Source organism: Genypterus blacodes, unplaced genomic scaffold, assembly GCF_046128005.1.
Source record: "Genypterus blacodes isolate CSIRO-AG114 ecotype Tasmania unplaced genomic scaffold, CSIRO-AGI_Gbla_v1 ptg000138l_1, whole genome shotgun sequence".
Taxonomy (NCBI): Eukaryota; Metazoa; Chordata; class Actinopteri; order Ophidiiformes; family Ophidiidae; genus Genypterus; species Genypterus blacodes.
Window position 1 is genome coordinate 1160090 of NW_027466940.1, and position 22413 is coordinate 1182502.

The window sequence follows — 22413 nt, forward strand, 5'->3', positions numbered from 1 at the left end:
CCTGAATTTTGTCAATGAAAGGACAAAGCCATTTCTATTTTATCCACAGGAATGTTTGGACAGGACAAAAATTAAAAGTGATCATTTATTTTGTACAAACAACAGCGTGTGACAACTTTGTGGATGAAAAACAAATGGCTGTACACTTTGACTCTTTTGCTACAACACATTTGTGACCATCTTACATGCATTCCTTGCATTCCATTGTCAGGTCTAACATCACCACTAGCACCTGTCAAAATTAATCACTGGAAGTTCTGCACAGCCTTAACCTTTAAACACAACCTCCCCCTATGACAAGATTTGTATTTGCTCTACATGCCATGTCCTCTGATCCCTGCTGGATTATAGATGAGGGGGAAGGTGTCGCCTCCTGTGGTTCATCAGTAGAAAGTTCTAAAGGACGACACTACGGTCGGTCGGGCGTAAACAAAATAAATGTATTTGGACAGGACAATGGGGTTGGAAGGCTACAAACATAGCACACGGCCAGCATATTCATATGCTAGATTAAATGCACAGCTTGGTGCCGTGCTGTAGATACACTGCTCTCATGTGACGTTTGGTCCAGCCAGCCAGAATGTGTCAGCTGCAAATGAAGCTGGATTATGTGAGACAGATTGAGTTCAGGCAGCACTGGATGCTTCACATGCACACAGAGGGAGAAGGCTTGTAAACAAACATTGGGTAGTTATTTACACATTTCAATTCTGGGTTATTATTGCTGTGCTGCAAAGGAGAATTATTTTCCAGTTTCTTTCTCCTCTAAATATCATACTTCTGGAGGTAAATCAATGAGCAGCATTAACTTACTACACCGCCACGTGGTTCTTAAACATGTTGTCTCGTAGTGGCTATAATACGCATCGCAGTTGTAGCAGATGAGGAAAAGAGTTGAATAAAGAGGGAAGGAAATATAGAACTAAGAACTAAGGAGAGACGGATGGGGTATTGAGAGCCAGTGTGTGTTGGAGTAAGTAATGTAAACCAACGTAAAGGTTGCAGAGTTCTTTAATGTGTTCTACTTGACTGTGATTAGCAGGTACATTTTACTGGGAGCAAACATACTTTGTAAATTTTGTGCATTGGTGCAGATGTGCGTGTGTTTGTGTCCGTGTCGACCATATATCCTTCTCCGACCTCCTATAGCTGCAGTTTCATTAATCACAGTATACATTGATGGTGAACAATATAAGTAGCCGCAGATAATTGAATTGTGAAGCCACGAGGCCTCGTCTTGCAGATTAGTCCGACCTCTACTGAGGAGCAGCGCCTACAGAGGAGATTAGAGTGAAGCACAGGTACGTCGTAGGTCAAAAAGGTGGAAGTACTCATCTATAAGGCACTGGAGGGGCCAGGGAAACTTTTATGTCAGGGCTGCTCTTCATCTCTCATATGGAGCTAATAATATTGCCACTCTTCAAGCTGTTCAAGTGTCAAATTAGGATTATGGTTTTTGTTGTGCTTTGATCCATACATTCATTTTCTATCTCAACTCTCTCACGAGCAGCAGAGAGGTGGACTTAAGCCCGGGAAGGTCAGAATCTATCACACCACTTAAACTCACATTGTATAGGTTTAGAAGTGCCTTACTAATGTGAATTACCAATCAAAGCTACTGTACTTTACAAATGTCTCTGCCCGTCACATATGTTTCTTCACCGATTATGAGAAAAGTGTTCTGCGACACAGCCTTACTCTCAGACGGGTGTAAAGTTTCCTGTCTCCGACACTTTATTTCCATCACTAGTCACTAGAAGACACCTCCAAAATGACAGCACTTGTCTGTAATATCCTGAAATATCCCCCTCGCTGTTTCACACACTTCCATTGCTACTTTGCGCCTTCAGCAGAAGACAGCGGAAACATCATGATTGAAACGTCGCCACGAATTGTGTTCATTCATTGACTGGACGACCAACTTGTTTTTTACTTTCGCGTACAACTCTCGTGGTGCGCGAGCGAGAGGTGTCGCGAGACAACAAATGGTGACCGGACGAAGTTCAAGAAGATGCAGGTGAATCGACCAAACAAACAAAATGTTCGGAAATTACGTGCAACATCGACAGGACGCTCCCAGGCTAAAAACGAAGCGAAGAGACAGCGAAGCGAGGTACAAACAAATCCACGTTATAACTCAAATTGTCGCTGGTAACTGCAAATCACACACACTGAGGGCAAATACGCTGTTTCCTTTATGGCGGTGCAGGGGGCAGAGATGCAGGTGAGATGGACCAGAAACCACAATAGTTCGACATATCATGCGTGTCATTGGTTGCAGGAGAACAATTATGATCGGCAGTTAAACTTTATCACCCAAGCGTAACAGAAACAAAGACCTAATAATATTGTTGTGCGCTGGATGCTACACTCAGATCCTCATCGTTAACAATAACAGCTTGAAGTGAAATCAACCTTTTACACCACTGTCAAGTCTGACCACATGTGAATTTCAAAGTGTGTTATCATAGATGGTAGTGTGTGTTTAGTGGGGGTGCAGCAATGACCCACATTCTGCAGCACATCACCTCCAGTCGTGCTGATATGAATTTGACATATGAGGACAAACTGATAGACACACACACACACACACACACATGGTGGATGAGTCATTGAGGCATCCTAAATTAGGTCCATTTAAGCATGTTATGTGTGCCTTGTTCACACACTTTATCTCCCCAACTCTGTCTATCCCTCTATATGGCTTCCAGGCTGGATTAAAAATAGAAGGCTCTGCCCAGTGAGTGTCTTCCACCACCTGTCTCCTATTTTTTCCTCAGTTTTTCAGGGTATTTTCCTTAAAAATGGATGGGGGAGGGAGACACAGAGAGAGAAAATGCAGGAGAAAAGGCCTAATAAAGTGAGACCGAGGGAAGTGTGTAAATCAAATTGTTGTCATGTAGATTTTAAGATGATTGATTTGAGAGTTACATTATAGCCAAATTTACTTGGACTAGAACTGGGCAGGTTCACAGAAAAAGCTATTTCCCTCTGATGATTATGACATGGAGGCTCAGAAAAGTGTGTACCATCTCAATTTAGTGCTAATTTGCCCCAACCCAAACAAGTTCCAGGGAAGAGGAAACACACTATGGTTCAATAATTAATGTTTCTATCCTGCAAAAGACAAATGTTTGGACAACAATTAGGCCCTACAAAAGGATATAATACAAAGCACTCTCAGCATTCTACCAGCCGATAATTACCTTAGAAGAAATGACTGGGAACAACATCACAGAATTTTAATAAGGCTGAATTTAAGGCTTCAGTTCCCACTGGAGTTTAGAGTTTAAAGTTTAAACTAAATCCAATTAGAAAAACAGACTTTGAGTGTGAGGAGACACGTCAGCATTTAGCAGGCCTGCTCTTTTGAAGGGGAAGGTAAGTCAAAGGGAAATTAGCCATGATGCAGCTGTGCCTTCTCCTCCTCTGCTGCTCCTTGGTGGTTTTCAGGAGAACCATAATCTGCTTTGGATACTGTGCTGTTGCCTGCAAAGCTCAGTAGTCATCAATATCAATAAGTCCTATGACAAAACTGCAAGCTCACACACACGTACAGGCAACAACAAAAACAAACATCCAAACCAAATCCAACCAAATAATTGAATGTAATAATGTAATCAAAAATGCGTCTCCGTCCCTCTCTCTCTTTCGCTCTCACTCGCTCTAACTCACATTCTGCTCCGGCTCAGTGACGTCTTACATCTTTGAAGTCAGCGAGTCACCCTAAAATATTCTCTTATGTAACTGTCCCGGTTGCAAGGCCGTGTGAGGCAAATCGTGACGGTGATGGGATGCTTCTGAAACGCACAGGCCCCGTGAGTGTGTCTCTGAGCGTGCATACAGTATGCATGCACATATTTGTATGTGTTGGGTCTGTTTGCGTGTGCGAGAGGAAGGCTATGTTTTCTTCTCAGTGAATTATGCAGGCCTAGAACAAGGAGGGTTCAGCGAATACACAGCTTTTGAATTAGGAGAGTCGAAACTTGGAGCAGAAAACAAAACCACTTGAAGAAGAAAGAGAAGGGACATTACGGGAAATGGAGCAAGAGAACTGAAAGAATTGAGAAGGTTTGCGGGATTAGGAGTGAAACGGTGCTTTGGGCAATGGATTAGAGCTGAGATCAAAATGGGAAAGAGCGGGATGTGTAGGAGGGTAAGAGAGGCTTGGACTCTGGGCTTTACTGGATTTAAAGTGCTTTAAAGAGAACACCGGGAGTATTTGGAGGAAATCAGAAGCAGGTGTAGCGTAGGAATGATGCAGGAGATTCCTCTGAGTGCATCAATAACTTACTTATGTGCCCTCTGTATGCAGAAAAACCTGCCTGATAATTATGGGCAATTACTCCAAATAGCCCCTTGATTAGCAGGTGAGGAGCCATTTTTGTGCGGCACAGCAGGCGATTTATGGCTCCGTGACTGACACACACACACACACACACACACACACACACACACACACACACACACACATGCATGCACGCACAGGAACAGAGCACAAGGCGAGAAGTGGGCTGGTTATTTTTGGTGCAGGTGCTTTTTAAAGATTGCTCAAACATAATTAGGGGGCACACAGTGTCTTGACGGTTGACACTTAGATGTGTGATTCTTTATCTTTTTATCTTATTGTTTTGTAATTTGTATCTGTATTTGTATACTGATTCTGATTGCTCTCCTGTTTCTGGGCTCTTGTACTGTGTGCAGGTATCGGTCAGGGTGTACCAGTGGTGGCTCTGATTGTGGAGGGAGGTCCCAATGTCATCTCCATAGTGCTGGAATACCTCAGGGACACACCCCCGGTCCCTGTGGTGGTGTGTGACGGCAGCGGCAGAGCCTCAGACATCTTGGCCTTTGGACACAAATACTCTGAGGAGGGGGGGTACGCAGTGGCTCTCACACACACACACACACACACACACACACACACACACACACACACACACACACACACACACACACACGTCATGCTGCAGTGCAAAAACACCGGAAAAAAACGGATCCAATATTTCAGTGTTGTGGTTGTAAATCAGCAGTGTAGTTTGGCAGGTTTGCAGTTTTTAGGGTGAAAGAGGCTGAAGTAGATTTGAATTAAACACGAGATTCTCCAAATATACATGATTTTCTTTAGGACTGATGCGCTTCAGTAAGTCACAAGCAAACATTTGTGATCCTCATGAGGCATGACATTCGTTGAAAAGAGTTTTTACAGCTGTATATGTCCAGGTAGACTTACACACTCACATCTCACCAAGGACTCAGAATGATCGATAGTAGTGCTGAGAGGCCCAGTCAACCTTGTTTTCACTTACTGACATACAAATCCAATTTGCCGACTTTGCCTCTGTCGCCCCCTCACCGTTTCCTCTCCTTCTCTCTGTCATCCACCCTTCTTGTTTCCACACTTTCGCCTCTCTACAGAATAATTAACGAGTCTCTGAGAGACCAGCTGCTGGTCACCATCCAGAAGACTTTCACCTACAGCCGCACGCAGGCCCAACATCTGTTCATCATACTCATGGAGTGCATGAAGAAGAAGGAGCTGGTGAGTGTGTCTTGCACTTAAGACACAAGCACGCGCGCATGCACGTGTGCACGTTCGCACCTCCAAGGTGGTAATTACACTGTTCACTTAAGCGTTGAGGTCTCCGCTGTATAGAAGTTAAAATAAGGATATATGAAGAATTAAGTAAATGGATTTGTCAAATAATGCTCTCACGTCATGCAACTTTTATCGAAGCAATTACTCCCCCATGTTTTATGTATGGAGTGTTATGGTAAGTGGATGTAAATGTATTCAGCTGACGTTAGGGACCAAATGGCCTCCACCTTGAGAGTCTATACCCCTTTGGCAGTATTTAGCTCCACACACAACAGGGCCTGTCACACACACACTGTGCTTTCCCGGGGTGGACTCAGTCCCTACAGACCAGTGTCAGTCATTTTGAAACGGTCTCATTACTTTGGTTAGTTGTCCGATGTAAACAGGCGCTATGTGTACACTTGTGTACATTGCAGTCCTTGGCATTTATTTGTGTGTAGACGTTTTAATCGTAGCACATTTGATCACAGTCGCACAGGGCACAATGCTGCCTCGACACAGTCATTATGTGCGGCGCACGCTGCATAATGTACACCCACACACACTCGCACACAAGGCGATGAGTAATGTCAGAAATGAGCGGGGATCAGCTGCATGGATATTCCATCAGCCAGCCTTTTTTTTCACACCACACCAAACACAGCGCCGAGTCTGAAACCCAGCATGTGTCAAAGGCACCGAGCTTCAAAGTCCTGACGGCTGCGGCTGTAGTTAACATTACGAGCAGCACAAACTTATTTACCACTTGACTGCTCGTGCTTCAACTCACTTTGGGTAAAGTGTATTTTGCTCTTTGCCAGATCACTGAAAGGTGACACTTATGTCGCCAGTGGCATGTTGCTAATGAATTTGTAATTAGTAACACAGACACACACACTCACATGCATGCACTCACTCACTCAAGCTTTTCTCTTCACACTCTCAGAGTTGAAGTACTGCAGAGAGGTTTAAGAGAACAGGAAACAGCTTATGCCAAGAAGCAGTCCTTGTTGTTAGTAAAAACAGATATATTTCATTAATTATAATCTTTATATAACTCTGACCCACACGAATGGTGCCGACCACACACATGACTCAGTGTGGGATCACTCAGCCAGCACCACCTTGCTCGTGGGTTTGAAGTGTGTAAGCGGATTGATTTCAGCCACTGTGGGAATCCAGTGGCTGATGACGCTCACGCTGATGCATCATCTGCACTCGATAGAGAAGAGCAGATCGATTAGGCGGGAATTCTTCAGCAGGAGACATCAGGCGGTCCGATGTGGCCGCCCTATGACCCTTTGCCTCTTACTGCGGCGATACCGAAACTGAGCTGCACTACTACTGTCCCTGAACTAACCCATCTAATAAAGTAAATTATAACTAAAAACTGGCCAAATCTGTCTGACAGGGTTCCACCTTAAAGTGTTGCAGAGGTGTGGGTAGGATTTGTGTAATGGCTGCCTGAGCACAGTGGGAAAGTGGAGTTGGGTTCATATCCAGGACGCTGTACGCATTCTATTAAAGTGAAAGGAATAATTAATGAATGGCTTATAGCTACAGTTTCATGCAATATTAAATGCACTGCAACATTCTGAGGATAAAGCATTCAGCATAAGCTGTCTTCATCCTTGTACTACACTATGGTAAGGCTTTGCTCCCTATTCACACTGCAGTCATTAGTGCCTCATGCGGAGAGTCTCCAAATGCTACAGTTGAAAGTGGTTGTTAACAGAGACAGAGAGCAAAAGAGAAAGACGGAGGGCTAGAGGAAGAGGGGGATATGTGCTATCCAGCTCTCCGATCTCTGACACTTTTCAGTCTCCCTGTGTGGTGATTACCTCATCCTCCTCTACGATCCCCTATTTATCAGTATGACAGGCAACACAGGGGCTCCCTCTTGATACCCCTCAGAGAGCCATGGATCAGGGTGTGCATGTGTCTGTGTGTGTGGGTGTGTGTATTTCATCATTGTATCACCACCATATGAAATCTTTGGTCACAGTTGATGGGTGGGTTATTAACTTAAGACGACCAGCGTCTGTAGTTCGACATTTGCTGTTACTGTGGAGAGAGGAGCTGTCCATCGTACTGAACAAAGGATCTTAAAATGACCTCCAAACTTCTTCACTAGTACTTTTTTGGTTATATTTGGTGTCATCACATTTATCTGGTAACCATGGAACGTGTCAAAAGCGTCTAAAAGCTCCTCTACATGAAGTTATAAGTTTAGTTGGATACTAATACTGTTGCCCCAGAATGAGCTTTCCTGTCACATTGTTATCATGAACTGAGTGTATTTGAAGATATGCACTGCACAAGTGAAAAATATTCCCCAACATAGATTTTAGGAGGCAGTGCTGTCATGATGGCATCATACAGCTCAATCTGGGAATCCACACATACTTTTCAGTCTTATCATTGCATGAAGTAATACAACGAAGTTCCTGAGTTTATTCAAAGACAAACAAACCTGGTAAATTGAATTGCAAAGCTTATGATATAATAAAATCATTATATTAAGTAAACTTGTAAACTAATTTAAGCAGCTGTGTGTGTGTGTCTGTCAAAGAAAATGAAGTTCAAACAATTCCTCATTTCGAGCAGCACAGCATTTTGTCAATTTTAGTTTTCCTCACACAGCTCCAATTGTGGCCTCTCTGTCTCTCCTCTTGAAACACATGCACATCAAAACGACTTGCGGGAGTGTTTAGCCGAGAAGAACAATACAGCATTACAGATCCTGCAGGCCAATTGCTGGGTTTTAGCGCTATGAAAATTTAATGCAGCAGCTCTCGTCTCACAATCACGTTCATACATCTCTAAGTACAAGTTACTGTCAGTACTCCAGTAATAATAACAGTTTACTACCCATGTGGTAATAACTGTAGCTTTGCATTAATGTGTGTGTGTGTGTGTGTGTGTGTGTGTGTGTGTGTGTGTGTGTGTGTGTGTGTGTGTGTGTGTGTGTGTGTGTGTGTGTGTGTGTGTGTGTGTGTGTGTGTGTGTGTGTGTGTGTGTGTGTGTGTGTGTGTGTGTGTGTGACCCAGTGCTTTGATATTTCATTTTTTTCTGGCTCTGAAACAAAAGAGACAAAGAGCGAGTGGGAGTAAAGAGAAAGCCTGACTGCCTGGGCTAATGTATAAGGGAGAGAGTGTGATGCAGGTGAGAGGAGGAGGAGGAGGAGGAAGACCAAAGAAAGGCTTTTGCTCGCTTTCTCCTCATTTTCAGCATGTTGGTTTGTAGCCATGTAGACATTTGCGCATCGGTTATTTCTCTGTTGCCTGTGTATGTAGGATATAGCAATATGTCCGTAGTGTCTATAAGCAAACCTGCGTGTGTGTCTCTGCAGCTGTGACTCCATCTGTCTTAAGTTGTCACATAGCATCTCTGCTTGTCTCCTGGTCCGTCTGTCAGCTCTATTCACACTTCATCAACCACGACTTCCAACATCCCCGCATAGAAGCGTCGCTCTGTGGATTTGATCACTAATTTGTTGCTGCGTGGCCGTTGGCTTGACAGTGGGGAGGGGGAAATAAAACTGCGGCGTCGCCTTTATGCTTCGCTTTGTGTAATTTAAGGGTTATTGTCCGTCAGAGGGAGGGGAAGTGGCGACTAATCAATGCGTTCTGCACAGGGCCACATTTGTATCAGTTTGTGTGGGTGATTATCTTCCCATCTTCCCGTATATGCACATTGTATTTTCCTTATCCCTTCTGCACACTCCGTCGTCACATGAATATGAAAGAAGCTCACGCTGAAACGACGATCACATTGAGGAGATTGAGTGTCTTTAAGTGTCACCAGGGCCCATTGTTCCGCCCCCCCTCTTTCCTGATTTAAAAAGAAATCTAATTTAAGGTCTAATTAAAGTGGAATTCTCTCTCTCTCTTCACTCTTTTTCTCTCTCTCTTCTATGGTGAAGGCGATGCCAGATACTTGTCTTGGCGGAATCTCCCAACTGGCTATGAATAATTAAGTATAGAATAGTCCTTATATGTTCAATTCAGATCAATTATTGAGGAGGAACCACCAGCCCACGGTGTTCCTCCACCTCCTCTGACAAGTGAAACTAAGAGCGAGTAGGGGGAGGGGGAGAGAGAGAGAGCGAGAGAGAGAGAGGAGAATTTGACTTACGGAGCTAATGCGAGAGGGAGGAAGGGTGGGAGGGAAAGGAGAGAAAATGAGAGTAGGGAGGAGTGAAGGTGTTGTTGGTGAGGTGCGGTGGAGAGTGCGAGCCAGAAACGGAGACAAAGAGATTAAACAAGCAAGTTCATGGCTTTAACAATGCATGAGCAGTGAATTGTTAAAGCCATGAGTCTCTGCCCCCGCCCCCCCCTTCCTTGGCCCCCCGCAGTTGTCATGCTAAAGTCTGATTGGTTTATAGTTTATCCTGGTTTATTGTGCGCGCATGTCAATGTTTAATGCACTGATTCACACAGATGAACGAACATAGACGTATGTAGAGCCAGGCGTCATCCCATGGTGTGTGTGTGTGTGTGTGTGTGTGTGTGTGTGTGTGTGTGTGTGTGTGTGTGTGTGTGTGTGTGTGTGTGTGTGTGTGAAGAGGGTCTTTGCCTGTTAAATGAAGATGAATGTTTTCCAATCAGCTCAGCCTGCTGCAGCGTGAAGAGCAGCTTTCTGATCCTCCTAGCTTTTAGCCCTTAGCTTAGCTTCTCTGGAGATGGGGGAAACCCTGCAGCAGACCTCGTCCATGCCTAGGAAAAGTCCTCCTTTACTTCCGTTTTTACATTCTTGATGTCCATCTTCAATCCGTCAGCACTAAATATCCCTCATTTGTCCTTTCAGTCTGTTCTTCCTCCTCTTTTCAGTTCCCCTCTTTTTTTCTTCTGCTCCCATCCTCGTCGGCAGGACGGTAGAGTGTGAAGACACAAGTCAGAGCACTGCCTGCTTGCGTGTTGACCCTTGAGGCGATGCAAGCCACCGTAGACGCAGAGAAATGTCAAAAATGGTGAAGATTTTCCAATGTTATAAGCAATTAACGAAGTGGGCTGCATGCAGAGGAGTTAATGCTCGGACTAATGAGAACGTGTTAGGGCTCCTTCTTTAAACATATCCTCTCAAACGCTCCAGACCTCCACACACACACACACACACACACACACACACACACACACACATTGATGACGTAGTGGGATCATTGTCATTAGCGGTCATGTGCTGGCGAACGTCTGCGCTGTAGAGCCTCTTTGATAACAGGTAGCACATGTCCTCAGGGTCACCTTGAGGGCTGTGAGTGGAAGAAGGGAATAAAGGAATAGGGAGGAGGGAGCCAGGAGGGGGGTGGGGAGGGCAGGAAGCTGATATAGCGTGATATAGACGCGAGTGGAGGTAAAGGTGGCAGATAAAGGAAGTGGCTGGAGGCAGAATAGAAGCAATGGCTTACATCAGATATAATGATGATCTTTCCTCCTTCATATCACACCTTCATCTGTCCTTCCTCATCCTCTAGGCAGCCCGGAAACCTGTGTGTGTGTGTGTGTGTGTGTGTTTGTGCTCCGATAATGACAACTGCAGGATGCGACTGAGCGCCCAGGATGGAATCTGCACTGATTGTGTGAAATTAAGGCCACAAGTAGCCACACCCTCAAAATGATAGGTCCATGTCATCTCTCTCGTTATCGCTGCGCTGTTTGTTTCTCTTTCTCTCTCACATTCTTTCTGTCTTTGTCTGGTTGATTACAAAGTTGATCTGGGTTGCTCAGTTTGACCTTTTATTAACCATTTTCACATTACACACACAGGGCCGCTGAACTAAATAAATATTTAACACTCAAACACACAAACTGGGTTGTTGTATGTTTAGCAGATGGTTCTCTCTCTCTCTCTCTCTCTCTCTCTCTCTCTCTCTCTCTCTCTCTCGCGCGCGCGCTCCTCAACACACATCAATATAACTGCGTTCAAAGCAAGACCCTGCATTAGACACTCATTGGTGTCCATACTCATGAAGACCTCAATCAATACAGTCACATCCAATTGACATCCTACGCCACCTGGAGAACACACACACACACACACAGATGCTCCTCTCATTGGTGATTGCACAAAGTCTGACGCATCACATGACGCCTCACGCGTTCTGTCTGACGCAGGGAACAGCCAACTTGTCAGCAGTGCATGGCCTTGATTTGACGAATGAGACAACAAGCGGTAATAGATACTGTACATCATCACTTTTGTCCTGTCGGATTGTGTGAGGACAGGGTGAGACGGGGGAGATAACGGGTTGAGAGGGTAATCCGGCAGCACTGCAGTCGCCCAAGGAAATGAAGCTGCTGCAAAGCCGGCAGATTCCCCGAGCTTTTCGAAATGGAGCCATTTAGACCCGGGATGATGGGCTGCAGGGAGGGAATGCAGGGAAGAGAGGGTGCGGGGGTGGATGGGAAGAGGGAGGGATTAGAGGAATAGATGTATTACCCCTTTTTCTGGGGGTCTTCAGCTCGTCAGGCATTCCGAACACGCAGGCTCTCCCGTGCAGCCATGCTACATCAAGGTGCCCTTCACACGTTCACACATGTGAGCATGCATGCATGCACACACACACACACACACGCACACTGTTACACACACATGCTTGCTCTATCCAGAAAAGCTGCCGCATCTCACAGATTTTCACCCGCCTTCCTTTGGCTTCCCGCCAATGCACCATTAGTTCTCACTGGACAGAAAAGAGCCGTAAAACACACAGCAGCAAAGATCCAGGACGGACAGATTTATTCTCCTCAAAGTCTAATCCACGAGGAAATTAAACGCAGCAAATAAAAAGAGCAGAAGGATTGACACGAGTTCATATTCACTTTATCTCATGCAGCTCAGCGAGGTTTCAATCCCCTTATTGCCTCTTACAGTGAACAAGCTGTGCAGCACTAAGATGGAAGTTTGCTGGAGTGAAGAACAGTAAAGGAACAGTAAACAGCTAGTATATTAAACATATATTATCTCCTCCTCTTTCCTCTTCTCTCCTCTCCTCTCCTCTCCTCTCCTCCTCTTTTCTCCTCTCCTCTCCTCTATCTATCGGAGCCCTTTAGCAACAGCTGGAACGATTCACCAAAGCAATTTAATCCAATAAATGGGAGCTGAGAAGTGATTTTCTTTATGCTGTAAGCCTTGAAATAGTCAAACAAGACAGTGCAGACTCAAGGGTAAAGTCACATTCACACTGTTTGTGTAACATTATTGCTCCTCTGACATATCTCTCTCTCTCTCTCTCTCTCTCTCTCTCTCTCTCTCTCTCTCTCTCTCTCTCTCTCTCTCTCTCTCTCTTTGTGTATCTCTCTCTCCATATCTCTCTTAGATAACAGTTTTCCGGATGGGGTCAGAGGGTCATCAAGATATTGACCTGGCCATCCTGACTGCTCTGCTCAAAGGTGAGTGAGTTAATGCGTGTCTGTGCGCGTGCGTGTGCGTGTGCTGTACACACACACAGAATGCACTTAGCTTCCATTTCACTGTTGTCCTCGAAGGATGCTGTTATTTTGGACTTCGCTGCGTTTTTAGTGCACATCCACAAAAGGCAGATCGGTTTTCCTGCCCGCCGCCATATCGATCCTCTGCGAGATCCCATTGATGATCCTCTCAGTGTATAGGAGGTGATTTGAAGCACCGTTAATATCAATAATACTGCTTAATGGGGCTTTAAATAAAGTCCAGAATATTGCGTCTGCTGTGCTATACACTGTTTATGACAGACCCTTTTCTCTATGCTAATAAAATGCTAATATCACTGCAACAACCCCTGCAGCTTAATGAATTAACAGGAACATACTGTATTTATATGTGTAGATACTTTCATTTCATTTGCATTTATTTAAACAGTTCTCTTACGCTAATGTATTCTTTTAATTTCGCGAGGTCAGTGATCACAGGGTGTGTGGGCTAATTAGAATAAATGTCATCATACTGTTTTTAACAGTTCACCTTCGCTGTAATCTTTAGACTTTCAAAGTTTAAATGCCACGAAAGTACAACATGCTCTCCATATCCCACCATATTGTATCACAATATCAAAATCTTGTCCTGGTTCACACTCCAAAAGCAAATCAGACAAAGAAGACAAGTATTCTGTTATTATTCTTCGGTCTGCAAACTGTAACACAAAGCCCGGAGCTGCTCGTCTGCAGCGTGCAGTTGTGACACGGCCATTTAGTTTGGTCTGAAGGAGAGCAGTCGTTCCAGGCAGGTCGGAGTCTAAAATCAGAGCGCCAATCTGCCTCCACTGACCTCTTGTATCACACTGCAACATACACACACAAAATAATCTATCAGCTTGGCACAGAGACAATGTGTGAGGAGGACACACAGCTGATCAAAGCTTATACTGAGAAATGCTCTTGTGCAGTTTCGAATAAGGGCAGTAAATGGCTTTGTCGGCTACTATATAGAAAATGTGTCACCCTTGGCAACGTCTTCTACCATATACCCCTCCCCCTACAGTGTACAAGGTGGACAGTGTGTGTGTGTATGGGTGTATGGTTGTATGGGTACACATACACCCATACGCACACACACACATAAAGCCTCCAAGGATCTACATTACATTACATTACGGTCATTTAGCAGACGCTTTTATCCAAAGCGACTTACAATAAGTGTGTTCAACAAAGGTAGATAAAAGAACTTCAGGTCACAAGAAATCGTAAGCGCATTTCCTTCCTAAACCAGCAGCTAAGAGCATAACTAGAGCTAGAGTAGAAGTGCAATAAGTTAGGTACTATGATGAATGAGAAAAAAAGGACAAATTAGAAATGAAAGATTAGAAAACAAGAGCATCAGAAGAGCTAGGACAGAGTAGGTGATGTCCTAAGAGGGAGGATCCGGGTAGTGTTTCTTGAAGAGATGAGTGTTTCTTGAAGAGATCTATTCTTTTGATTGGCAGCTCTGTTGCCTGTATCAATCATTACATCTTTACATTTGTTTCTTCTAGCAATATGATACTCACTAGGCCCAGTAGACTCTTGTGTGCAGATATTCACAGGTTTGGACGTAGAGACTCGGTCCTGCAGGGCCACTTTGCAATCCACAGCAGATGATGAGTATCACCAGGAATCGTCCCTCAGAGAAATGTTTCCATTCTGCAGAGGGAGAGAAATCAAACGCATGAGAGTTTGGAGGAGGGGAGACACAGTCTCTATATGTTTTCTTCAGCTTGTACATCTTTGCCTTCATTGCAAACTTTTGCCTTCTCTGTCACTTTTCTTTGAGAAAAATGTCTCATATACTTCACTTAAATTTCCTCTCACATAATGGAATCGGAATCACATAACGGAAGGAATTGAAATAAAGAAATATGTTGAGACAGACAGAACTGCAAAACCTCTTATGGTCTCTTATGGTTAACAGTGCTGGGAGGGGGCAAACCAGGCGAGTCTCATTCTGTCGCCTTTTTGAGTCAAATGGTATTGGTCACATTCAGCAAAGCGCAATAGAGTCAAAAACACGCAGAAAGAAAGGGGAAGGAAGAGAGAAGGACAGACTCAGTAAGAGAGAAGGAATGATTTAGCCATCAGCAGCAACTGACCCTCAGGGACGACATGGGAGCCGGAGACACGTGGTCTAACCGAGGGGATTTGCAGTAATTTACTGCCTGTGTCCAATGTAATCAATATCTCTAAGATTGGGCACATAAACTGTGGCAGCTGCATTTCAAGCCTCCCTGCAGATGTGGAGGTGATGGCCTTTGAAGGAGCAAGCTGACCCTGCTTTCTAACACACACACACACACACACACACACATACACACACACTTTCTCTGCTAAAGCCCTATTAGAGTGCTGTGCATCTTATTAGTGGGGATGCATCTGAACTCGCCTCATTAAGCTGCCGTAATGCTTCATGGGCGTTTAAGTCGGGAAGAGAGAGAGCTGCTGCGTAAAGTGCTGATTTTGGTTTGCCAAATAAAAAATAGCAATCTGCACACGAGGAGTTATCATAATTTACATTAAGCTTCTTTTTCTATAAAAGCTGAATAAATGTCCCTCCTCTCGGACGTTTCTCAGCTCGCAAATGACAAAGTTTCTGTGTTGGATCCCACTAATAGACAGAGTTTAAAATGTGACGTTTGAACACTGACTTGTACCAAGTGATTATGTAGGATTAGATACAGTTTATGTAACATTTATGCAGTATATTTATGTAAATTTGTGTTTTATAAATTCCTAAATAGCCAGGTGTGATTTTATGTGTACAAGCTCTCACTGGCACCAGTTTATGAGTGGAAACACACCGGAATGCATAGAAAGGCTCATTTAAATCGATTTAAACTGATTTTCTGACTAAAGAATGGCAGTGCAGCTTATGACTGCCGCAGGTCTAGAATGCATTGTGATGCACTGCAATGAGACGCACTGCGACAGGTGTTAAATCATATGAGAAAAACGCTGATGCGACAATCGCCATAGACATCAGACGGCAGACATGTCAAACAGTAAAGACTCACTGAAAAGAAGTGTCATCAGCATGAGCACTAGTTCAAATTTGATCAGTCCCAGTACGGTTCAGCACAAACTTGATTAAAACTAGCAAAGCTTTAGATCAATCGGCAAACTAGATCTAAACAGGATGCAAATAACGAGCACAGGCGTAGCTCTCACACCCCCAAACTGAGCTGTATTGATTCTTTCAGCCATGAATTGTTGGAGGAAACCAATCGTGGAAATAAATATAACACAACCCGGCGAATCTGCCACAGTTAGAATGAGATAAAACCTAATTGCGATGGATAGATTGATTTGTCGCAGCAGCAAAAGTAAAAGCACTCAGCGACAAGAGATGAAAGAGAGATTTTAATTACTGAGACAGAAGATCAAGTAAGATTTAAGATAAGTTAAATCTATACACTCACTCACACCGTTGAATGGAAAATAATCTAGTCTGTGGTTTGACTGTATAATGTTCACACTTGGAGAGACGTGAGCCTTGACCTCCTCATGTGCTCCTTTAGGTGCCAACGCCTCGGCTCCTGACCAGCTAAGTTTGGCTCTGGCGTGGAACAGAGTGGACATCGCTCGCAGTCAGATCTTCATCTATGGACAACAGTGGCCTGTAAGAAGAAGAACAGTTAAAAATAGTCCACAGCCCACTGCACTGGCTGCTTCTTTTGTCGGTCATGCATATTTATGGCATATTCTTGTTTCCTGCTTGTACAAGGTTGGTTCCCTGGAGCAAGCCATGCTGGATGCCTTAGTCCTGGACAGAGTGGACTTTGTCAAGCTATTGATTGAAAATGGAGTCAGTATGCACCGTTTCCTCACCCTTTCCAGACTGGAGGAGCTCTACAACACGGTAATAATGCATGAACGTCTACATAAAGAAGCAACAACACAGCCTTTTCCCCGACAGACACTGCATCGAGCATTTATACAGAACTATGGGGAGCAGCATCTTCTCCCAGGGAGTTGAAATAACGAGCTTCTGAGTGAAATGATGGATGAAGGACAATGTTGGCAGTGTGTGCCCAGCAGGCAGAGTGAATTCTCTCCACAGATACTATAGATAATATCAGTAATAGCATCCATATGTGATATTTTCTGTTTGTTGCCAACAGAGACACGGACCGTCCAACACGCTGTCCCACCTCGTCAGAGATGTGAAAAAGGTACAAGCACCTTTAGTCGTCATCGTAGCTCTGTGTGGCTGTTCAGGCAAACACTGTCACGAAAAATGTTGTCTTGAATGTGTACATTAACCAAGAGAGGTTTGACTGTGCTGCTTTTTTTTCTTTCTTTTTTTTTGCAGTGCGTGTGTGTGTGTGCGTGTTCATTTGTTTGATGGTGTGTGGAGTTTAGTAGTCGTAGTTGCCGCTAACTGCGAATAGAAGCCGGCTTTTCTCTTTCAGCTGGAGATGCAGGCTGCAGTGGCTGTGTAGAGCTATGCACGGTTCCAAACCCCGCTCATGACTCCGAATCCTATTTATCATGTTGTCCATGCACAAACACTAGCACAGCAAAACAAAACACGACATGTGTTACCCACAAAAGGTGCATTAAAGCAAACCGACCTCATCAGGACTGCTGTGAAGCTTAATAAGTACTAAGCAGACACACACTGCATTACTAATATCATTTGGTTTGTTGTATTTTTAATGTGTCCGTAGGGAGGATTGTGCATACCTTTACATGCTACCATTAGTTTCCATCAACACTGTAATTTCCATGTTTGAAAGTAGGAAGTGGCTTTGTTATTAATAAGCTCTCCATATGTTTTGGCTGTGCTGAACTCAGCTTGGTTCATAGTGCCCTGAAAGCCCTTATGGCCACAATTAGAAGGATAATTAAAGTGATACTGCGATTAAGTGATTTAACAAAATGTGATGACTTTCGGGAAAATTACATCCAAATTAGGTCACACGCAGTTTTGTAAGTTGGAGCATTTTGGTGGAATTTGGCTTCAGGTCTGTAGCAAACCTGTACAGTCTCTACACGTTTCGTTAGATGCTAATACAATATGTTCACGGTTCCCTCATGACATTCTTCCCTGAAACCATTTTTCATGGATCACATCCGTTCGCCGCTGCTGGAGTCAATTGAAAACCCTGCACGCTTCCGTACATACGTGAAAGGGATGAAACAACGAAAAACTGAGCGGAAAAAACATGCAGGGCGCTGTAACGAAAAGTAGCATCAATCAATAGATGCTTTTAGCTTTCATTTAGATATGGATCTCGTAAAATGAATACCAATTATCACCAAAAATGCTCCAGCTGACAATTAAACAAAACAATGACAGTGATCCAATTTTGTAAAATCACCTTTCAGTATCACTTTAACCAATTTCTTGCCTCAGTAACTACGACTGTGTCGGCCCCAGAGCTTCTTTCCTTCAACCTGAACTGGCACGTCTTGGCACCGTTTCTAATGTCTCCCAACAATTACTCAAATCAAAGACGGGCAACCTCGAACTTCACATTCAGCGCATGTCCACACGCCAATTAGGAGCGATCACCGCCCAGAGATGACGAAGAGGTCAGCACCGGCGCCATTAGCACTGAGACGTGTTCATTAACTGAGCATTAATGATTACAGTAATGCCTGCGTCTCCCCCGGGAGTCGTTGTGGAGGTTCTTCCTGTAATCCTCCCTCCTTTACCTCCTCACTGTCCTTAAACCCAGCTCTGATCTGACGTCTGTGTGGGGAGAATTTTGCTGTTTATATTACACACACACACACACATGCAAAACACAGTCTGTAGTGCATGGCAAGACATTAGCATCCTCTCTCTGCATAGCTGTGTGTGAATTTCCATAATACAGCTGCGTGTTTGTGTGTCGTTGCAGTATTCTAGCTTGATGCCAATTAGATTCCACTGCTCTTCACTGGGTCGGTTCACCATGTCATCACCTTTCCTACTCTTTTCTAAATGGACCTGTAGATTCTTATTGGTCAAAGGGTTGTCAGTTCCTGTTGTGATCCGACTGCGCTGAGGTGAAGGTTCAATCTGCTCTCTTCATTAGATTGTGAGAGCTGAGTCAGAGTAGGGGGGAATCACACTGAGCTAGGGGCTTTGGATTGCTGCTGCCAAAGCAGATATTGGTTTTCCTGCCGAGGGAAGGGAACAATGCACCTTGTTTGTAGCCAGAGTTAACCTCACAGCATGGGGTCAGCAGGCTAACATATCCGGAAGGGTTTTTGGGAAAAAACACATTCAGTGCGTCGGTGTTACTGATTTGGAGCCAGAGAAGTTGTTTACGACAAGTCGGTCAGGATTGAACCATTCGAATTGCAGGACAAGGTTGGGTTGCAAAACAGTGACCGAGTGTCCAAAATGTTACGATATCTGAGATTTATGTAATAGCTCATTAAGGAATTAAACGAATGCCAGATTGTAACTGAAAAGTCAGAGGGTTTATTCACGTGATTAAGGGCCTGTAAAGCCAGTGCCAGGTATTAACTCTTCGTCTTTTGTTTTATCAATGTTCGGTGGCCGTGTCCGAGACTTAAATAAACGTTCCGGCTCTTTGCTCGCGAGGGATATTCAAAGCAGGAATAAACTTCTGAGTTCCGAGCTTCTGACACCGCATGGAGTAAAAGAGCACAGCTGACCACACGGTGCATTTGAACCATGTTTGTCAGCAGAACGGGGAGGAGAAGCCCTGTGTGCCCACTTTGAACTGCGTCTGTATGAAAAGGCAAGCAGTATCTGAGCCTCTGTACTTCAAAGCCAACGTGTTAGTCTTTGGTTGTGGTGATGCTGGGATCTATGAGGCCAGACGTCGGTAAAATTGAATATTTTAGATAGAGAGGATTTGTAGCAGGATGAGGATAGTATGGAGGAAGGTGTATAGCCACGTATGGGAATTGCGACGCCTCAAAGGAACAGTGGGAGTCTGGGTAATGACGGCAGGATCTGTGGTTATCGCTGAGGGTAACGCGCGGCGATGAGGAGTGTTGACATGGTTACATTTTTCACCTGAAACTCTTCACCTCCCCTCTGGTGTTATTTGCCTCCTCACTCTCTCTCTCTCTCTCTCTCTCTCTCCCTCTCTCTCTTCATGCTATTGCTCCGCTGCCTAATGACTTATCACTTCCCCTTCTCCCCCCTCTTCATTATTGCATTGAACCTCACTGAGAAGGTCTCATTATTTCCCCCAATGCAAATTATGACAAATCATGCACTTCTTTATAGTCTAGTAGATTGTCTCTTCGAACCATATTTCCCTTTCTTCTCCTTTAGTCCCATTAGAAGAACCAGAGTTACGATGTTGCATGCGATATTAAAATTCTAAGGAGGCTTTGAGGATTTTACCAAAGAAAGAGTGCCATATCTGAAACTGTGTGGTAACGAGAATGGCAGAATGGATCTAAGTAGCATCACACCATGATCACTGAACTCTGCCATTGATGGGTTGGCATGGCGATCAATGAAAGAGAGATCTTGCCCGGGGAGTTTCTCTGCATCTCACCCTCTCCTGCTCTTGCCACTGCTTACCGTGCAGTTTACTCACTGACACTGTGTGTTCTTTCCAAGCGAGAATATCCAGGGTTCAGTTGGATCTACTTCAAGGTGAATCTGACATATCACGTTCTTTCATAGCCAAAAACAGTTTGATATGGATTTTGTGTTGGAGAATGAATGATTGAGTGATGATGTCATTTCTTTCCGTATTCTTCCCTCTTGGTTACTTTTTTTGCTGTATTAATCACTGGCCGTTGATGGGGGTGCAGTTGTTGGCTGTAACACTGTTTTGTTTTCTAGGGCAACCTGCCCCCAGACTACCGCATCAGCCTCATTGACATTGGATTGGTGATTGAATACCTCATGGGCGGGGCTTACCGCTGTAATTACACCAGGAAGAGGTTCAGGACGCTTTACCACAACCTCTTTGGACCCAAACGAGTGAGTCAATAATACCCAACATAGTTTTAGCGTCATTATGCATTCAAACACTAACAGCTCGGTCTGGGAGTGAAGTTTTCCCTGGAATTTCATTTTGTTTTTAAAGTAAAGCCTTAATAACATTACAATTATTCTCATCTTTAACCAAATTATCCCTGGTTAGCTTAAGACCAATATGAGCACATCATGTTTTAACAATAAATGTTTTTGGGGATTGTTGCTCCGGGGCAAACTTCAACTTGCTGATGCTAATCATGAATTTGCACGTTATATATATATATACTTATATAAATGCATTGTGTGGCTGCTGAATGAGCATGAGATAACCAAGCATTTAGTCTCCAGCATTTGGATGTGATGTGCTTAATATTCAGAGTGTTGTAATGTATGTTGAGACTGTAAGTGAACCATAATGATGAAGCTTTGATTTGGACAGGACAAATAATCAGGTAATAATAATAACAGTATAAAATGGCCTTTATTCTGTATATGAAGCATAGTGTTGGAATGTCAACATAATATTCATAACTGTCATTAAAAGCTGAACAAAAACAAAATGCACTCAACAAACACATTAATATTTAGGTATTTATGGTGTTGTTTTTATTATTGTGTAACCAAACAAATGATGTCCAGCGAACATCATATAGAATCTTCCTCCTTCCTACACTTCTTCCCTTAGTTGCACATTATTATTTGTGTGTGTGTGTGTGTGTGTGTGTGTGTGTGTGTGTGTGTGTGTGAGAGAGAGAGAGAGGCAAAGCAGCTGGAAAGACAGATAATGGGAAAGCATAGACTGAAAGAGAGAGAGTGTGTGTGAGAAAGTGAATGTGTGTGGTGCGAGAGAGAGAGAAAGTACTGTATCAGATATTCACACACACTCACACACAAACACAAACACATATTAACTAAGAACAAAGCCTTGAAATAGATGCAGATATCCAAATCCCCACAGGAGACTGGAGCTATTTATACCCACTCAGATGATGGCTCATGAATGCATAATTCATATGTGCCCTGCTTTAACACAAATACACAATGCTGCACAAACACACACACACACACACGCATGCTCCCTCCGTTTGAATACATGCAAAGCACACAAAATCAAAAACGTAAATACTCACAAAGAGACGGTTGATATGTTTATGTGTGTGTACGTGTGTGTGTGTATGTTTCCACAGATAGAAAATGAGACACTGCTAGAATAAGACAGAGTGGCTCACTGTTCTATAAAAGATCTCTGCTTTTGGTCTTAATTTTGTGGCTCTGACATTCAGTCTGTGCTGTGTTGTGTGTGTCGTGTGTGTTGTGTGTGTGTGTGTGTGTGTGTGTGTGTGTGTGTGTGTGTGTGTACATAGACTAAACGGCTCCATGTTGTTGCTCTGCTTGTTTATGTTTATGTTGCTCTTCTAGCCCAAAGCCCTGAAGCTGCTGGGGATGGAGGTGAGTGTCGCTCCCGCCGAGGATGTTTCTCATTTGTG

At 43.9% G+C, this 22413-nt stretch overlaps 1 protein-coding gene across 1 annotated transcript in view; it reads left to right on the forward strand.

Moving 5' to 3' along the window:
• The window catches only part of trpm3 (transient receptor potential cation channel, subfamily M, member 3), a 79390-nt gene that overhangs the window by 40248 nt on the left and 16729 nt on the right, over positions 1-22413 (forward strand). The window contains exons 7-14 of the mRNA XM_076164763.1: positions 4705-4879; positions 5419-5542; positions 12894-12966; positions 16539-16639; positions 16745-16879; positions 17142-17192; positions 20789-20929; positions 22346-22375. Coding sequence (XP_076020878.1) covers positions 4705-4879; positions 5419-5542; positions 12894-12966; positions 16539-16639; positions 16745-16879; positions 17142-17192; positions 20789-20929; positions 22346-22375 — 830 coding nt within the window. The remainder of the gene's footprint in view (positions 1-4704; positions 4880-5418; positions 5543-12893; positions 12967-16538; positions 16640-16744; positions 16880-17141; positions 17193-20788; positions 20930-22345; positions 22376-22413) is intronic.